The sequence below is a fragment of the Rana temporaria genome, chromosome 6 (assembly GCF_905171775.1).
Source record: "Rana temporaria chromosome 6, aRanTem1.1, whole genome shotgun sequence".
Classification (NCBI taxonomy): Eukaryota; Metazoa; Chordata; class Amphibia; order Anura; family Ranidae; genus Rana; species Rana temporaria.
This window is the reverse complement of record NC_053494.1, coordinates 200,767,489-200,787,446: the sequence shown is the minus strand read 5'-3', so window position 1 is coordinate 200,787,446 and position 19,958 is coordinate 200,767,489. Positions and strand designations below refer to the sequence as shown.

At 46.8% G+C, this 19,958-nt stretch overlaps 1 protein-coding gene across 2 annotated transcripts in view; it reads right to left on the bottom strand.

Annotated features, from left to right (window-relative positions):
- The window catches only part of OBSL1 (obscurin like cytoskeletal adaptor 1), a 152,282-nt gene that overhangs the window by 47,890 nt on the left and 84,434 nt on the right, over nucleotides 1-19,958 (bottom strand). For both annotated transcript variants that reach the window (XM_040358074.1, XM_040358076.1), the window contains exons 13-17: nucleotides 17,355-17,627; nucleotides 14,067-14,339; nucleotides 9,711-9,983; nucleotides 4,610-4,885; nucleotides 2,656-2,931 (exon numbers count right to left, since the gene is read on the bottom strand). In XM_040358074.1, coding sequence (XP_040214008.1) covers nucleotides 2,656-2,931; nucleotides 4,610-4,885; nucleotides 9,711-9,983; nucleotides 14,067-14,339; nucleotides 17,355-17,627 — 1,371 coding nt within the window. The remainder of the gene's footprint in view (nucleotides 1-2,655; nucleotides 2,932-4,609; nucleotides 4,886-9,710; nucleotides 9,984-14,066; nucleotides 14,340-17,354; nucleotides 17,628-19,958) is intronic.

Genomic DNA, 19,958 nt, shown 5'->3' with positions numbered 1-19,958 from the left:
AAATAACAAAAATATTAATAAAAACGTTTTATTATTTATTATTAATTAGTTCCGTTCCATTAGTTTAGATGCGGCATTCGTTATTTCGGATAATTTGTAACTTTGGGTAAATTCCTATTAGGTAGCTAGTTAGTTATTTAGCATTTTTTCGGATTTCATTCTTTCTAATTTTTGGATTTTCTTTCTTATTTTCGAAATTTTAGAATTGACGATATTACGAATCAAGGCCAGTCCCTCCTGAACTTCAGTCAATCTGTGGCTGGCTTTAGTACTGGCGATTTTTTTTACATCAGGCTCGGTTTATGCGATAGACAACTAGGACCCTGCCCTGCCTAGTGGGGATGTAAATCTCTCATCTGCATCCCAAGTAGGTGTTCTCAGATAATTGACAAAGGGGAGTGGAGTGGGCTGGAGATGGAACTCAAGCAGAGGTTCATGGTAATTGGTACATCTTTTTTTTTTCTGTCTTCGTCCAGACACATTATGGAATTTGGTTGGTTGCTAAAGCTTTTCTATCTATTGATGGAAACGTGTCTATGTGCATGAAGACTTTATCTGAAATTAAGTATAACAGACGTGTAGGGTGTAATGTGACTACAACTGGCCATGACTGCATCTGATTGTCAGGGCAGGGCTCAGCTCTTCTTTCTCTGAGCTGGCCGCTCAGCTGTCGGCTAATTGCCAGCCCCGTTCTCTCCACAGTGATCCACCTGTTGATGATCCTGCTCCTCAGTCCTGCCTACTTAAAGTGGAGGTTCCCCCTAAAAAACATTTCTAACAATACATTCGGAAGACTGGTTACACTGCGGTTAGGCTGTTTTTTTTTTTTTTGTACATACCTCGATATCGCCGTTTCATCCCTCGGCTTCCGGGTATGATTCTTGCTGGACCTAGTTGATTGACGTTCCTCCGACCGGCGCATACTGCGCGTCACGACTTTCCGACAGAAGCCGAACGTCATTGCGCAGGCGCCATATAGAGTCGGCTCTATACGGCGCCTGCGCAGCGACGTTCGGCTTCTTTCGGAAAGTCGTGACTTCAAGTATGCGTCGGTCGGAGGGACCGCAGTGTAACCAGTCTTCCGAATGTATTGTTAGAAATTTTTTTTAGGGGGAACCTCCACTTTACGCCTTCCAGTTCACATGCTCTCTGCCTTCACCTTGGTTAACATTACAGAGACTTTCTCCTGCATTCCTGTTAAAGACTTTGCTTGGCTGACATCCCTTCTGGCTTCTGATCCTGCTTACTGTTCTACTACGTATATATCTCTGGCTCTCTGAAATTTGGCTTGGCTGATTATCCGATCCGGTTCCTGAACTCTGGCTATGTTTTGACTACGCTTACTCTGTTTATCTTTTTATCATTATTATTATTAAACAAGTATGATTTAACTGTACTTCTGTCTCGGTTTGATTCATGGTTTCTGACACTGATGAGTGAATCCACTTTATCTGTAGACTAAACCCCGATCTGCTTGGTAGGTCCAAAAATTTGCCACAAGACACCAGGATGGAGTGAACTACTAAAGGAGCTGGTAGGTCAGAAAGACTGGGAACAGTCCTAGCTTGTGGGGCAAACTCAACCCAACTTGTCCTTTCGTGGTGGTGGAGATTAGAGATGAGCTTGGGTGAACCTAGTGCGAACTCACCTAAGCGAGCCTACCAGGAATACTATACTGGGCCAATTATCTGTGACCCAGGCATTTCACCGAGGTAGGGAACACCTTGTTGGCTTATGCTTGGCCCAGTAAAGCTCACAGCTTCCTGGCAGGCCCACTCAGGTGGGTTCGGTCTAGGTTCTCCTAGCAACAAAGAGTAATGCTGCCTACAGACGATCGGACATTCCGACAACAAAACTGTGGATTTTTTTCCCGACAGATGTTGGCTCAAACTTGTCTTGCATACACACGGTCACACAAATGTTGTCAGAAATTCCGAACGCCAAGAACGCGGTCACGTACAAGACGTACAACAGCACTATTAAAGGGAAGTTCAATACCAGTCGTGTTAGTAGAAGTTTGGCGAGAGACGATTTCAGCCTCGTGTTTGTCCGTTACAGAGTGACGAATTTGCTATCTCCATTACTAATGCTAGTTTTACCAGACCGAGCGCTTCCGTCTCGTACTTGATTCAGAGCATGCGTGGAATTTTGTGCGTCAAAATTGTCCACATTCGATCGGAATTTATGAGAACAGATTTTGTTGTCTGAAAATTTGAAGACAAGGTCTCAAATTTTTGTTGTCGGAAATTCCGACAGAAAATGTCTGACAACAAGCTTCCATCGAACATTTGTTGTCGGAAATTTTGAGCGTGTGTACGTGGCATTAGTCACCTTTAGGCCAATTTATTAGGTGGGGCAGGAGACCCACACTACCTCCTGAGAGGGGAAAGGGGCCAGCTGCTTATTCTACACACAGGAAGGGAACGGACCATGGATACAAAGGACCTCATGACCAGCTCAAAAGTCATGCAGAGATCCACGGCAATTACATGGTTGCTGCCAATCGGTCTGCAGATCCAGGTTCGCTCATCCCTACTAAAACAGTTGACATGAAAGGATATGATTGTTTCCCATGCATGATAGTTGGAAGACAAGACAATGAGGTCACACCACAACACAAGGCACCTCTTAGAGAGCAAATCTGATGGAACTCACCATCCACATGCACCTCGAAAATGCAGGAGTCGGTCCCCACATTGCACTCATACTGTCCAGCATGGTCCTCCTGTGCGCACAACAGGCTCAGCGTACACTTTACGCCCTCATCATCCATGGTCAGGTTGCCATCCGGTGTCACCCTCTGACCATTCTTTATCCAGCGAATGACATCTGGAGTGCGTGTCAGCTCACAGACTATAGTTAAGGGGTCGCCCTCGGTCACATGGAGCACAGACGGGGAGCATCCACCGGGTACGAACTTTGCCGGAGGCTCTGTGTGTGAAACAGGAAGAAGAAATCTGCATCAGTTTTTAGCGTTAGGCTCCAGGGTTCTCTAAATAAGGGTTAACGAGGGTAAGGGTAAAGTGTGGGGGGGGGGGGGTGCTAGAATTAAAGTGAACCTAGCATTAGAAAACATTATAATGTTAAATAATGTGTAAAATGTAACACTTCCAGGTATTTATTTTTTCTCACAGAGATCACAGCACTCTCCCCGGCAATGTCTTTTCTCTCCAGGAGGGTGGCGCCATCTTTGTTCACATATCATTCAAGCAATTTTTAACCCAAAAGCAAACATTTGTTTATATTGCAGCCTACTATTTCTTAGATGTGATGGCTGTATTGGTTTTCCTTTTTAGACTTTCTTCTATGTTCATCTGGTGATCAGGACAGCAAGTCATTTTTTTTTTTACAAGCCCTCCAGAAGAATGTTTCAGTTTACCTGGATGAGACAAGCCACTTAACCGCTTGCCGCCCGCCCACTGTCAAATGACGGAGGGACGTTGCAGCTCTCATTCTGGGAGGACATCCTATGATGGCGCCCCAGAACGGCCGCGAAGGGGCGCACATCGCGGCGATCGTGGCTGCGCCATGTTGCTAGGGCACGGCGCTACTCCGATCTCTGTAAAGAGCCGCAGCTCTTTAACCATGTGATTGGCTGTATGCAATCACAGCCGGTCACATGTAAGTACGGAAGTGTCATTGATCGGATCCCCTTGACTCACACTGATAGAGTGTGTTGTGAGGAGTGCCGATCAGCGGTATCTCCTCACAGAGGAGACCTGAGCAGGTAATCAGGGCACTGATCGTGCCCTTTAGTAAATCCCCCCCTTTTGTGACTTGCTACAAAGTTACAATCTATGGGGATATGAGAGTGAGAAAATGCTTCCGGGTTCACGAGCTCCGGCACCCTGATTGGCCAGAGCCGCAATGATGTCACTCCAACGCATGCATGCGGGACCCGCCGACCACAGCACGGCTGCTAAATAAACTGCGCGAGCGTGCAGTCTCTTCAGTGCACATGCGCTGATGACGTTGGCGCAAGCGTGTATAATATCACCTAAACCGTGCAGATGTATACACAGCTCCTCCACCGCTCCAAAGATGCTGCTTGCAGGACTACTGGTGCTGCAAGGGAGGCGTTTCTCAGGCGCCTTGTGGGCGCTATTTTAAGCCCAAAAGCGCCTGGAAAACACCTCAGTGTGAAAGGGGACTTACTCTATCCAAAATGAAAAAAAAAAAAAGAGTTTTGCCTAGAGTTCTACTAAGAGTACATGTTAGTGTTAGATTTGAGGATAAGACCCCTTTTACACTGGATGCGTTTTTCAGGCGCTTTAGTGCTAAAAATAGTGCCTGTAAAGTGCCTGGGAAAAGCCTCAGCTGCAATCCCAGTGTGAATGTGCTTTCACAATGGGGTGCTGCGCTGGCAGGAAAAAAAAAAAGTCCTGCAAGCAGCTTCTTTGCAGCGATGAATACACCACTCTTAAAGCGCCCCTGTCCATTGAAATCAATGGGCAGCGCTGCTGAACTACTGCAGCGGCGCTTTTAACCCTTTTTTTGGCCGCTATCACCCCGCTTGTGGTCGAAAAGCACCAGTATGAAAATGCCCTTAAGGGTTCATCTTAAAGTGAACATGTGCTTTGCCCATGCAGTCATAACCATTTTTACTTACCTGAGACCTTGACATCAAAAGTGACCGAGTCACTGTCAGTGTCACAGATATATTCCCCAGAATCGTCCACCATGGACCGTTTCAAAATCAAGCGTCGGCGCGGCCCGTCTGTGATCAGCTGCAGATTGTCATCTTCATCTACTTCCAGTCCATCTTTAAACCAACGCACATCGCCATTGCTACGCGACACCTCGATCATCAGCTCCACCTTCTCTCCCGTCAGATATTCCAGTTCTTGTGTGCGGGCCTTCGGAAAGACAATCCTCGTGGGAGGCTCTGAAAGCAGTCGCATAAAAAAAAATATATATATTGTAACATATCTAACCAATAATGTATGTTCAGAAAAAAATATCTAAAACATTTCAACTAAATTCTTCTCCAAAAAATTAGTTTTGGGTAGTGGAGAGAGGTGTTGGATTAGTGGAGAGAGGTTAGAAATCTCCATTGGGGAGATTTCCTCACACTTCCTGGCCCAGTGACACCCTGTTACATCCTGACTTGCAGGAAATGAGGAAGAATCTCCCCACTTAGGCCGGGTTCACACTTGTGCGACACGAAACTATTACTACTTTTGATCCAACTTTGCCCTGTGACTTGAAGCCGACATACCTCAGGGCCTCTTCCCGACAACCCTGGCCGTTGGTTGTCAGGGTCTGCGGGCGGGAGGCTTATCGGAATCCTGGAGCCCCCTTTAACAAGGGGGCCCCCAGATAACGGCCCCCCACCCTATGTGAATGAGTATGGGGTACATCGTACCCCTACCCATTCACCTGAGGGAAAAGTGTCATGGAAAAAAAAACACTACACAGGTTTTTAAAAGTAATTTATTAGGCAGCTCCGGAGGTCCTTTCAACTTCGGGGGGTCTCTTAGGCCGGTTCACACTTGTGCGACACAAAACTATTGCTACTTTTGATCCAACTTTGCCCTGTGACTTGAAGCCGACATACCTCCGACTTTGAATAAACGGGGATTTGATTGACAGGCTTCCGACCGCCTTCCGACCGTCGCATATAGCGCGTCACGCATTGCCGAAAGAAACCGAACGTCGGTGCGGCTCTAAACGGTGCCTGCGCACCGACGTTCGGCTACTTTCGGCAACTCGTGACGCGCTGTATGCGACGGTCGGAAGCCTGTAAATCAAATAGGAACGCCCAGTCCCGCAGTCCATACCCGGAAGCCGCGGAGAACATCTATCTCTAAAAAGGTATGTACTGCATTGATTTAAAAAAAAACACCCGATTGTGCTTCCCACAATTAGCCTCAATCTAATGTTAAAAATTGTTTTTTTTGGGTGAACCCCCGCTTTAAAGCAGAGGTTCACCCAAAAATCAACTTTCTATTCTATTAGATCCAGCATACTGCTGACATCTGCAGTATGCTGTTTTTTTTTGCCGTTGTTATCCGGCTCCGAGTGGGGATTCCTGCGGGGAATAGGCGTTCCTAAGCCAATCGGATTTGATTGACGGGCTGCTAAAGCGCGTCACACCTTCCGAAAATACCCAAGGTGACACTCGGGTGTTTACAGCGCCTGCGCCTGCCGTGTAGAGCTGACTGCGCAGGCGCCGTAAACACTCGAGTGTCACTTTGGGTATTTTCGGAAGGCGTGACGCGCTTTAGCAGCCCGTCAATCAACTCCGCTTGGCTTAGGAACGCCTATACCCGGAAGGAATCACCGCTCGGAGCCGGATAACAACGGCTGATAAAACGATAAGTACAAAAAAAACGAAAAAAAAAACCCAGCATACTGCAGATATCAGCAGTATGCTGGATCTAATGGCAGAAAGTTGATTTTGGGTGAACCCCCGCTTTAATAATATGGCACAGCTTCCAATGAATTTTTTGGAAATCAGGACTCTCATTCTCTGTCGATTTCCATTACTCGTAGAGATCTAGTTTATTGCTAAAGAACCATTCTGAACACAAGCAATCTGTGTTACTGGGTTGAAATACATATGGGAAACATTCACATTGAATATATGGGATAACGCCTCCCCTGCTGTGAATTATAAGAACTTTAGGATTCACAGGGGACTTGAATGACATAGCTACAGGGCGAGTGTAATAATGAAAGTCACAAAACACGAAGGTGAAACTTTACATCCTGAGCTTGGTTCAGGTCCTGGTCCCATAACTCTTCTGCCAAGCTTAGGAATATCTCATTGCCAAGTACACAAGGAGAGAGCTAAACTGGGTGATTAGCATTTTAGGGGACGACCATATATACCTGAAAGAGTTTTTATTAGCCTCTCGTGCCTCAGAAACCTCCTCCAACTTCTCCGTTATTTCAGGACTTGCAAGGTGGTTTAATGCTTTCAAAAGGAAATAATGTTTGACTTTGAATGTTATTAGCCCAACATCTGCCAAAATGTTTGTTTTAGCATTTGATGCAGTGGGGATTAATTTGTGTTTGTGTCGCCAACAGGGAGATTTCCCATCATTTGAAGGGAGCATTTGACTAAGGCCCCTTTCACACTTTATATGAAACTACATGTAGTACTTTGTTCCATGTTTCTAACCCTAGTTACGTTGGGCCAGATTCACAGCCAGGCGGCGCAGCGTAACGTAACCGATTTAGGTTACACCGCCGAAAATTTTCTGGCTAAGTGCCCGATCCACAAAGCACTTACCTGGAAATTTGCGGCGGTGTATCCTAAATCTGTCCGGCGCAAGGCGGGCCAATTCAAATGGGGCGAGTCCCATTTAAATTAGGCGCGCTCCCGCGCCGGACGTACTGCGCATGCTCCCGTCGCAAATTTCCCGACGTGCTTTGCGCGAAATTACGACGCGCCAACGTTTTGTGAATCGCGACGGGTAAAAAAGACTTGCGCCGGGAAAAAGATTTTTTTTTAAAAAAAATTCAAAAGCGACGTGGCAAAGACGGGTATACTTTTACATGGTGTAGTAAGTTTACACTTTGTAAAAGGTGCCCTATCTATGCGACGGCAAACTAACACTTGCGGCGACGTAACGACGGGAAAAAGTTTCGTGGATCATCGTAACTGCTAATTTGCATACCCGACGCTGGTTTACGACGCGAACTCCCCCCAGCGGCGGCCGCGGTACTGCATCCTAAGATCCGACAGTGTAATGAATCAGCCGCATAGATAGGACAAGAGATACGACGGTGTATCAGGAGATACGCCGTCGTATCTATTCTGTGAATCTGGCCCATAGCTCCCAACAGTCCCTGATTTTGAGGGACTGTCCCTAATTTGGAACAAAGTCCCTCTGTCCCTCTTTCCTCCTCAGTTGTCCCTCATTTTGGTCTGATCTCCATAGTTGTATATAAAATGCATTATTTGTATTTATTTGTCTTTAACTGGTTGCTGACCAGCCGCCGTCGCCGCTGGCTCCCCTGCGTAATATTACGTCGGCTCTCGCGCAGGCCACTAGGGGCACGCACGCCCACCGCTCGCCCCTGACTCCCGTGCGCGTGCCTGGCGGGCGCGATCGCTGCTGGGCACATGCGATCGCTCGTTACAGAGCGGGGACCGGGAGCTGTGTGTGTAAACACACAGCTCCTGGTCCTGTCAGGGAGAGAAATGCTGATCTTCTGTTCATACAATGTATGAACAGAAGATCAGTCATTTCCCCTAGTGAGGCCACCCCCCTACAGTTAGAACACACCCAGGGAACATACTTAACCCCTTCCCCGCCCCCTAGTGTTAACCCCTTCCCCGCCCCCTAGTGTTAACCCCTTCACTGCCAGTGGCATTTTTATAGTAATCCAATGCATTTTTATAGCACTGATCGCTATAAAAATGCCAATGGTCCCAAAAATGTGTCAAAATTGTCCGAAGTGTCCGCCATAATGTCGCAGTACCAAAAAAAAACGCTGATCGCCGCCATTATTAGTAAAAAAAAAATATTAATAAAAATGCCATAAAAATACCCCCTATTTTGTAAGCGCTAACCAATCAATAAACGCTTTTTGCGATTTTTTTTTACAAAAAATATGTAGAAGAATACGTATCGTCCTAAACTGAGGAAATAAAATGTTTTTTTATATATTTTTGGGGGATATTTATTATGGCAAAAAGTGAAAAATATTAATTTTTTTCAAAATTGGCGCTCTATTTTTGTTTATAGCGCAAAAACTAAAAACCGCACAGGTGATGAAATACAACCAAAAGAAAGCTCTATTTGTGGGGAAAAAAGGACGCCAATTTTGTTTGGGAGCCACATTGCACGACCGCGCAATTGTCAGTTAAAGTGTCGCAGTGCCGAATCGCAAAAAGTGCTCTGGTCTTTGACCAGCAATATGGTCCGGGGGTTAAGTGGTTAATAAAGTGTTTCCCAGAGCTAAACCTTTCATCCAATTTGCCTCTGCATTCCTCTTTTAGCCACTGCTTGTCTTGGAAAATTCAGCTTAAACATGAGGTCCACCCGAATTATTTTTCTTTTTTTAAAGCCAGCAGCTACAAATACTGCAGTTGCTGACTTTTAATAAATGGACACTTACCTGTCCAGCGCGCGCTATTTGTGGGAAAAAAAGGACAAAAATTTCAGATGGGCACAATGTTGTATGACTGAGTTATTGTCATTCAAATTGTGAGAGCACCGAAAGCTGAAAATTGGTCTGGTTAGGAAGGGGGTTTAAGTGCCCAGTGTTCAAGAGGTTAAAAGCAAAATGGAAGGATGAGGTAAGTGAAGGAGGACTGCACTAAGGTAAAGGAAGCTATTTAGGGAATTTTTTTTTTACCTTTATAATCCCCTTTAACAGGATCTTTACTCAAACAGCAGCCCTGAAAAAGGGGGAGTCATTGGTTCCCTGAAACGCGTTGGCTTTGTTCTTATCACCTGTACCCTCAATAAAGCTGGTTATTTCTCAACTATTGCACTTTGGGCGCTCCTTTACATTTACCTTCTCTGATCACTATGGGAGCGACCATCTGGCCGTACCCTGAGGTAGCAGCCCAGGCCCACAACAGGGCCCACTATTTTCACACAACAGCCGGGCATCAAACTCTGGAAATACATTTTTCCTATTCTGCCCTCTATCTACAACCAGTGACCAATTAAGTCCTGACCGTCCCAAAACCACATAATAAAGGAGAATAGTGTGAGTGACGACATGCACACCCACTTGTACTTACTCACCAGTCACTAACAAGCTATAGAAGACGGCGTCATCCCCTGCATCGCAGACAAACTCCCCGGAATCTTGTGTCTGGGCCGATTTTATGACCAGTCTGCGGATCCGGCCATCGGACTCCAGCCTGACGTTGTCGCTCTCCTCCAGTTCCATGCCATCCCGGTACCAACGCACCTTGGCGTTCTCCCTGGACACCTCGCAAGTGAGCACCACCGGCTCTCCGTTCACTCCTGACAGATCGGTGTCTTCACTTGTGTTCACAAATTTCACGGGAGGCTCTGGAGATAAAACAGCCGATAACCAAAAACGTTATTTATAGTATAGAGCACCTATTGGTGTACTGCAGGCAGGCCCGTCGCTACAGGACAGGCAAAACAAACAATTGCTTGGGGCCCCGAGCTGGCCTGGGGCCCCCAACTTCCCCTTCCCAGTCTGTAGCGTGGCCGAGCTCCTCTTCCTCCCTCCTGGAGTCCTGTCAGTCCGGCCAAGTACCGCGCGTGGTACAGGAGATTTAGTTTCCTGTTCCCGGCCAGACTGACAGGATGTGCACAGTTTTCAGTCCGGCCGGGAACACAGGTAACTGAATCTCCTGCACCGCAGGGTACCCAGCCCGGGCACTATCTGATAGGGGACTGGGGACCCATAATGATAGAACACCAGACTGACAGGAGTAAGAGGAACTCGGCCACGCTACAGCGGATGTAAACCCGAAAAAAAATTGTTTTCTTTGCTGTCACAATGTACAGTATAAGATTTCCTATCATCTGTGCCCAGTCTTGCCACACAGAGTTAATCCAGCTCTGAGCAATCCTCTTTTATTGTTTAGTGAAATAAAACGGACTTACAGAGAAAAACCTTAGTCCGTTCCGCCCCCTTGCTGTGAGTGACAGGTTATTTACATATCATTTTTTAATTCCCAACCCCACTCCTTTTCTGAAGTCATGTGGTTACTTTTCTGGATTTTGACTGGATGTTAGTGATCATAGCAGAATTTAGTGTAAGGGGAGTGTAGAGGTGGGCGGGGAGTCTACTGACATCACGACTCCACCCACAGAGCTCCAGACAACAGATCCACCCACAGGATCTGCAGTTTTTCAGTTATAATAACAGACAGAGGGGAGACATTTGACAGGTAAGGATACATGCAGGAGGCATCTATAGCCTTATAGATCAGCACTATGGCAGTAGTTTAGAAAGGATGAGAGAGTGGGTTTACATCCACTTTAATGGCATCCCAGTCTTAGTCTGTAGGGTTCAATATTGAGTTGGCCCACCCTTTGCAGCTATAACAGCTTCAACTCTTCTGTGAAGGCCGTCCACAAGGTTTAGGAGTGTGGCCTGGCTTGCAGTCTCTGCTCTAATTCATCCCAAAGGTATCCTATCAGGTTGAGGTCAGGACTCTGCAGGCCAGTCAAGTTCCTCTACCCCAAACTCGCTCATCCATGTCTTTATGGACCTTGCTTTGTGCTCTGGTGCAAATCATTTAATGGGGGGGGGGGGGGGGGGGGATTATGGTGTGGGGTTGTTTTTCTGGGGTTGAGCTTGGCCACTTAGGTCCAGTGAAAGGAACTCTTAAGGTGTCAGCATATCAAGACATTTTGGACAATTTCATGCTCCCAACTTTGTGGGAACAGTTTGGGGGACGGCCCCTTCCTGTTCCAGCTTGACTGAGCACCAGTTCACAAAACAAGGTCCATAAAGACAAAGATGAGCGAGTTTGGGGTGGAGAAACTTGACTGGCCTTTGGAGTCCTGATCTCAACCTGATAGAACACCTTTGGGATGAATTAGAGTGGAAACTACGAGTCAGGCCTTCTCGTCCAATAGCAGTGCCTGACCTCACAAATGCGCTTCTGGAAGAATGGTCAAACATTCCCATACACACACTCCTAAACCTTGTGGACGGCCTTCCCAGAAGAGGTGAAGCTGCTATAGCTGCAAAGGGCGGGGCCAACTCAATATTGAACCCTACAGACTAAGACTGGGAAGCCATTAAAGATCATGGGCCAGATTCACAAAGAGATACGACGGTGTATTATCTACAGATACACCATCGTATCTCTGACTTACACTGGTCCTATCTATGCGTCTGATTCATAGAATCAGATACGCATAGATAGGGCTAAGATCTGACAGTGTTACACTGTGTTACACTGTCGGATCTTATTTTCAATTTGAAAATGGCGCCGGGGGCGTTCCCGCTGATTTACGTTGAATAATATGTATCAGCGAGATACGCAAATTCACGAACGTACGCGGACCCGACGCAGTGTTCTTACGTCGTTTCCGTAGCGGCTTTCCTGGCGTATACTTACCCCTGCTTCTATGAGGCGTAGCCAATGTTAAGTATAGCCGGCGTTCCCGCGTTGATTTTGAATTTTCTTACGTCGTTTGCGTACGCCGATTCAGAAACATGCGCGTCGCAAGTTACGCTCACGTCAAAACCACTGACGTCCTAGTGACGTCAGTGGGAGCAATGCACGCCGGGAAAATTCCGAGGACGGCGCATGCTCATTTAAATCGGCGGGGGAACGCGCCTGATTTAAATAGTACACTCCCCCTAGCCGCAGAATTTGAATTCCGCCGGGGGATTTACGATCCGCTGCCGCAAGTTTGGAGGTAAGTGTTTAGTGAATTAGCCACTTGCCTCTCATACTTGCGGCAGCGGATCTTAAATCACATAGATCACGTGGATCTAAAGATCCGCTGATCTATGTGGATCTAGCCCCATGTGTGTGTATAAAGGCAGGCGTCCCAATACTTTAGACAATATAGTGTAGTTCATTTCTGCTATGGGCCTCTTAATTCATCAAATCCTTTGTTGTTATTTAAGATAAATGATGTAATACACAAATTGCTTTTTTCAAGACAAACTAGGTTGTTGCTATTATTATAATATCTGTAAAATATTAAATTTTGTATGTCTAAAGACACAAAAAATAACTAGAAAATCTACAAAAATAAAACGATAATGTAATTGTAAATACAAAATGCTTATTTTTGTCCTCTTTTAGACCTTGGGCACATGTGCCCATACCTGAGAGGCACAGCTGGTGCATACAATCCGCTGCCAGCAGCCTGTCAAAACTAATGACAGGCTGAAATAGGCTTTGGCTGTATATGGCTGAAAGCACATCTAAACGATAGTCGTGTACAGAGTTGTATGCATACAGGATGTATACCCAATATCCCTGTATTCATACAGATGTACAGTATATGAAAGTATTGCTCAGATGTCTTTACAGCCATAGCACATTTCAGCCTGTCACTGTGCCTCCCTAGGTGCTGACAAACGGCCACATTTTATATGATGTGCGGGCAAAGGCTCCCATGTGCACGAGGCAAAATGAGGTAAAATAAAACAATAAAAAACAGCAATATACAGGGCATCCGGAAGGTATTCACAGCACTTCATTTTTTCCACATTTTGTTATGTTATTTTTATTCCAAAATGGATTCAATTCATTATTTTCCTCAGAATTCTTCAAACAATACCCTGGTTAAGCTGCAGAACCATCATGGCTAGTAGTCACATGATGATCTGGTGCCATTGTAAACCTGCTGTACCATCCTGGCTGCCACCAGTAGTCACATGATGATCTGCTGCCATGGTGAAGAGGCAGAATCGTCATGGATGCCCCCAGTAGTCACATGATAGCCCAGTGCCATGCCTAAGCTGCTAAACCATTATGGTTGCCCCCAGTAGTCACATGATAGCCCAGTGTCATGCGTAAGCTGCTAAACCATTATGGTTGCCCCCAGTAGTCACATGATAGCCCAGTGTCATGCGTAAGCTGCTAAACCATTATGGTTGCCCCCAGTAGTCACATGATAGCCCAGTGTCATGCGTAAGCTGCTAAACCATTATGGTTGCCCCCAGTAGTCACATGATAGCCCAGTGTCATGCGTAAGCTGCTAAACCATTATGGTTGCCCCCAGTAGTCACATGATAGCCCAGTGTCATGCGTAAGCTGCTAAACCATTATGGTTGCCCCCAGTAGTCACATGATAGCCCAGTGTCATGCGTAAGCTGCTAAACCATTATGGTTGCCCCCAGTAGTCACATGATAGCCCAGTGTCATGCGTAAGCTGCTAAACCATTATGGTTGCCCCCAGTAGTCACATGATAGCCCAGTGTCATGCGTAAGCTGCTAAACCATTATGGTTGCCCCCAGTAGTCACATGATGATCTGGAGCCATGGTAAAGCTGCAGAATCAAATTACACATAAAAGATGGATTAATATAAAAACTGAGCAGGTGGGTTGTGCTCCTTCAAGGTCTAATTTTTCATTTTTGCGTGGATTTACCTTTAATAACAAATTACCAAACAAGAAAGGAGAAACTCCGCTTTTGTGGCTCACCTGTGACTTTAACATAATAAAACACAGAATCATCAATGGCGTTGCAGACAAATTCTCCAGAATCTGCAATCTGGGCAGAAGGAATGATAAGCCTGCGATGTTTCCCATCTGACACCACTCGGATGTTCTCCAGATCCTCCACCTCAACGCCATCCTTATACCAACGCACCACCGCGTTTTCCCGAGACACCTCGCAGCTCAGCTCCACCTCTTCTCCGGTCAGGTAGGCCAGTCCTGTGTCATCACTGGTGTTTACTATCTTCACCGGGGGTTCTATGGGACAAACATTACCATGATATAGAAGACAATGTAGGCTATAATATATGCTTATAATACATTTTAAAGCCAAACTCCAGGGAGAAAATAAATATATAATTTTTTTTTAAATGCAAGCAGTGTAAGTATCTGAATTTGACCTATTATCAATATAGCAACCTCTACCACAGGTAGGTGCTAGAGGTGAGGATTTTTGTGTGGTAATCTGTCAGGCAGGTAAGTTTAGGCAGGCCTATGCTTCAGGCTAGGCCTGCTTGTTTTGATCTGGGGGCAGGGAGTGGTTAGTGTAGCAGTGGGTGTGACCATCTGTGCTTCAGTTCTTGGGTGCCTCCCCTGCTTCCAGGGAGAATTTCCCGGAAGAGGGGCAGGCCATGGAGCTCATGGGAGGAGCCCTGACCAATCCCCAATAGGGTTGCCACCTCATCCCTTTAAAAGCGAAAACATATTAATTACACAGGTTCTCTGGCTGATTAAGGTGCTGCTAATTAAACTCACTTGGTGCCTTATCGACATTAAATTAGCCCCAGAACCTGTGTAATTACTATGTGTTCGGGTTTAAAGGGATGAGGTGGCAACCCTAATCCCCAACTGGAATTGGCAGGGGGAAGGCCTCCTTTATTAGCTCAGGTTCAACCTACTGGAGGGGGTGGTCGGCTGGGAGAAGTGAAGAATGGAGTGTTAGACTGCAAGCAGGAGGCCCATCCCCATCTGGAGGGGGGTGCGAGCCACGGCGGAGGAGCCTGGGAGCTGGAAGGAAGCTTCATCCTTACACGGTCATGGAAGAGGTGTCCTGGAACAGAGGAGCTGGAGAAGCAGTCGGTAAGCATGTCCGGTTAAGTTCTTCACCATGGACCCAGGGCAGGAGAAGTTCGGTGAGTGAGGCACAGTGGATATCTGGAGGAGGCATGCCATGAGAGCTGGGTGCAAGGCCAGAGGAGAGACTGTGGCCTCCTACACACGACTGGTTTCCTCGGCAGAATCCATCAAGAAACTTGGTGGGAGAGCTTTTTTGCAGAGGAAACCGGTCGTGTGTACATTTTTCATCGAGGAAACTGTCGAGGAACTCGAAGAGCAAAAAAGAGAGCAAGTTCTCTATTTCCTCGACGGGAGTCTCAAATTGACTCGTCGAGTTCCTCGACAAGCCTAACAAGGAACTTGACGAGGAAAACGTTGTGTTTCGCCCGACGAGTTCCTCAGTCGTGTGTACGAGGCCTGTGAGGTTTTGTGTCAAATCGATGTGGCCTGCAGGCACAATATTTGCAAGTCGGGCTAGCTGGGATCAGTGGTCCACCAACTAACTCAAGCTGCTTAACAACTAGGCCGCAAGAGGGGTACTGCAGGCCCCTTGGCCTATTACCAGTCAGCAAGTTCAGCCAGCATCTGGGACCATTCAGAGTGATCCCTTGTGTAATGTGAAGATGATGAGGCGGAGAAACAAGTATTGCACAGTGAAGTTTTGTGCATGAGGAGAAGAGTCCTGGGAGGAATAGTCTGCAGCTGTTGGTGCAGAGGAGGAGTGACAGCCTGCAGGAGTTGATGCAGGGCATAGGCGTGCGCACAGGGTGTGCCAGGTGTGCCCAGGCACACCCTAATCATCCTGTACAGCACAGATTTCCCCTACTGCCCTGCCCCCTTCCCCCCACAGTGCTTCCAGCTTTCTTCCTCTCCTCTCCCACCTGCTGCTGAGGGCACAGACAGGGTGATGTTTTAGGATGAGTGGGTAAGGGGTTGGTAAATATGTGATTTGCTGGCTCCTTCCCTTTCCGAGTGAACACAGTGAGTGATTGGTAGCGTGTGTTTGAGCTTTGGGGTGCACACCCTAATCCAATAGGCTTCGCACACCTATGATGCAGGGGATGTGACTGTGAATGTTAGAGTCCATCAGTTCTTCAAGGCTCAATTAATTCTGTTATTCTCTAAATATGATGGCAAAGTGATCTGTTCTATTTCCCCAACCAAGTTATATCCCCCAAATAAACAAAACAAAGCTAAATGGCTGTTCATTGTCCCTGAGAGTGATATATGGAGGTCTGGCGGCAGGGTGATATGGTGGATGTTAGAAACTAGTAGCAACAATCCGCTACATCAACCTTTCACAGTCTCTGCACAGCAGAAATCAGACAGAGGGCGGGAGAAGCAGCACAAGGAGCCAATCACCTGTGCTGCAGTACAAGGAGCATGCAGAGAAGAGGAGAGGGCAGAGTGACAGGGAGATGAGTTTATCAGTCTGCGTCTTCATCTTTTACTGTTCAATCACAGAGATGGGGCAGGGAAGACACCAGTGAATGTTAGGCCGCGTACACACGATCAGTCTATCCGATGAGAATGGTCCGAAGGACCGTTGTCATTGGTTAACCGATGAAGCTGACTGATGGTCTGATGTGCCTACACACCATAGGTTAAATAACCGATCGTGTCAGAACGCGGTGACGTAAAACACAACAACGTGCTGAAAAAAATGAAGTTCAATGATTCCAAGCATGCGTCTACTTGATTCTGAGCATTAACCAATGCTTTTGCATACTAATGATCGGTTTTGACCTATCAGTTAGGCGTCCATCGGTTAAATTTTAAAGCAAGTTCTCATTTTTTTGACCGAAGGATAACTGACCGATGGGGCCCACACACGATCGGTTTGGACCCCCTGCCAATTCCAGTTGGGGATTGGTCAGGGCTCCTCCCATGAGCTCCATTGCCTGCCCCTCTTCTGGGAAATTCTCCCTGGAAGCAGGGGAGGCACCCAAGAACTGAAGCACAGATGGTCACACCCACTGCTACACTAACCACTCCCTGCCCCCACCTTCAGTCCATTTTCATCGGTTTTGACCGATCGTGTGTACGCGGCCTTACTCAACTGTAGAAGATCAAAATCAGGTCTTTTGCTGTGAGGCAGAGCTGTAGCAACCTCAGAACTGGATGGACAGAATTTCAGATCCTTTGGCTGTTCCCTTTTATATCATTTAAGCTTCAAATTGTGATAATTTCATTATTTTCCCCAACTTGCCCACATACCTTTGACCGTTACATTATAGAAGACACAGTCATCCTTGGCGTCACAGACGTACTCTCCCGAATCCTTTACTTGAGCATTTGGAAGGACCAGCCTGCGGTGCTTTCCATCGGACTCCAGAATGACATCCTCATCGCCTTCCACCTCCACCCCATCCTTGTACCAGCGCACCTTGGCGTTCTCCCTGGACACCTCGCAGCTCAGCACCACCCGTCCTCCGCTGACACATATGTGCTCCACGTCATCGCTGGTGTTCACAATCTTCACAGGAGGGTCTGGAAGGATGGAGACATTCGTCACTCATACAGGTCTATGTACCAAGACAATGTGCGAAGAGACGCTGTGATGTGCAATGTGCGGCCAGAAATGGGTGGTGCCGCCGGACAAACTCTGCAAGCCGAGTTAAAATTGTCATGGCCGTGAAGCAAAGCATTTTGGCCATGGCATGTGTACCTCTTTGTCCGGCTGCAATGGTAAAATTGAGGTGAATGGATGGGGTATGGTAAAACCGTGACTCTACCATTTTATTTTTTATTTTTTTATTTTTTATTTGAACTAGATGGACTTGTGTCATTTTTCAACCCGACTAACTATGTAACCACCTATTTTACCTCCCCCTTGGCCACCCTGGTGAATAGAGCCTAAGACTAATGCCGCAAACACACGACCGTTTTTCGTGTTGTAAAAAATGACGTTTTTTTTTTTTAATGTCATTAAAAACGATCGTGTGTGGGCTTCAGAGCATTTTTTGGGCTTCCTCGTTTCTCAGCCAGGGGAGCATGACTTTACGCATGTGTGCGCTAGGGTGACCACGTGTCCCGGATTGCCCGGGACAGTCCCGCATTTTGCAGGGCACCTTCATTCCAGGACAATACAGTGTCCCGGAATGAAATTGACACAGCTTCCCCCCCCCCGGGCCAATCTGATGCCCCCAAAAATGGCTGCCACATCACTGCTTTACTCACTGACAGTACTTGTCCTGGCCGGGAATGCCTGGAAGAGCACAATCCCGCCCCATGCTTGTGATTGGAGAAATCATAAATCCCGCCTCTTGTGTCCAATCACTGTGCTGTGATTCGTTACAGCACAAGCTGATTTTTGGGAAGGGGGGGTGTCCCTGAATGGTAGTTTGGAAATGTGGTCACCCTAGCGTGCGCAGATGTGCTGAAGGTCTCTGCCAAGCTTCGGACCCCAGCAAAGGCCTTCATCAAATCTGCACATGCTCAGGTTTCCTTGCACAAACGTGCGAAGGATGGCGCAGTGAGCGATGTCTGGGACCCCTCTACATGCACAGACCAGGGTGTGAGACTTCCTGTCCAATTGACAACTGCAGCAGGAAGGGATCAAATACAGTGAGGAAAATAAGTATTTTGCAAGTTCTCCCACTTGGAAATCATGGAGGGGTCTGAAATTGTCATCGTAGGTGCATGTCCACTGTGAGAGACATAATCCAAATTTTTTTTCCCAGAAATCACAATTTATGATTTTTTAACTATTTATTTGTATGATACAGCTGCAAATAAGTATTTGAACACCTGTCTATCAGCTAGAATTCTGACCCTCAAAGACCTGTTAGTCTGCCTTTAAAATGTCCACCTCCACTCCATTTATTATCCTAAATTAGATGCACCTGTTTGAGGTCATTAGCTGCATAAAGACACCTGTCCACCCCATACAATCAGTAAGAATCCAACTACTAACATGGCCAAGACCAAAGAGCTGTCCAAAGACACTAGAGACAAAATTGTACACCTCCACAAGGCTGGAAAGGGCTACGGGGAAATTGCCAAGCAGCTTGGTGAAAAAAGGTCCACTGTTGGAGCAATCATTAGAAAATGGAAGAAGCTAAACATGACTGTCAATCTCCCTCGGACTGGGGCTCCATGCAAAATCTCACCTCGTGGGGTCTCAATGATCCTAAGAAAGGTGAGAAATCAGCCCAGGACTACACGGGAGGAGCTGGTCAATGACCTGAAAAGAGCTGGGACCACCGTTTCCAAGGTTACTGTTGGTAATACACTAAGACGTCATGGTTTGAAATCATGCATGGCACGGAAGGTTCCCCTGCTTAAACCAGCACATGTCAAGGCCCGTCTTAAGTTTGCCAATGACCATTTGGATGATCCAGAGGAGTCATGGGAGAAAGTCATGTGGTCAGATGAGACCAAAATAGAACTTTTTGGTCATAATTCCACTAACCGTGTTTGGAGGAAGAAGAATGATGAGTACCATCCCAAGAACACCATCCCTACTGTGAAGCATGGGGGTGGTAGCATCATGGGCGACTGCACTGTATTAAGGAGAGGATGACCGGGGCCATGTATTGCGAGATTTTGGGCAACAACCTCCTTCCCTCAGTTAGAGCTTTGAAGATGGGTCGAGGCTGGGTTTTCCAACATGACAATGACCCGAAGCACACAGCCAGGATAACCAAGGAGTGGCTCTGTAAGAAGCATATCAAGGTTCTGGCGTGGCCTAGCCAGTCTCCAGACCTAAACCCAATAGAGAATCTTTGGAGGGAGCTCAAACTCCGTGTTTCTCAGCGACAGCCCAGAAACCTGACTGATCTAGAGAAGATCTGTGTGGAGGAGTGGGCCAAAATCCCT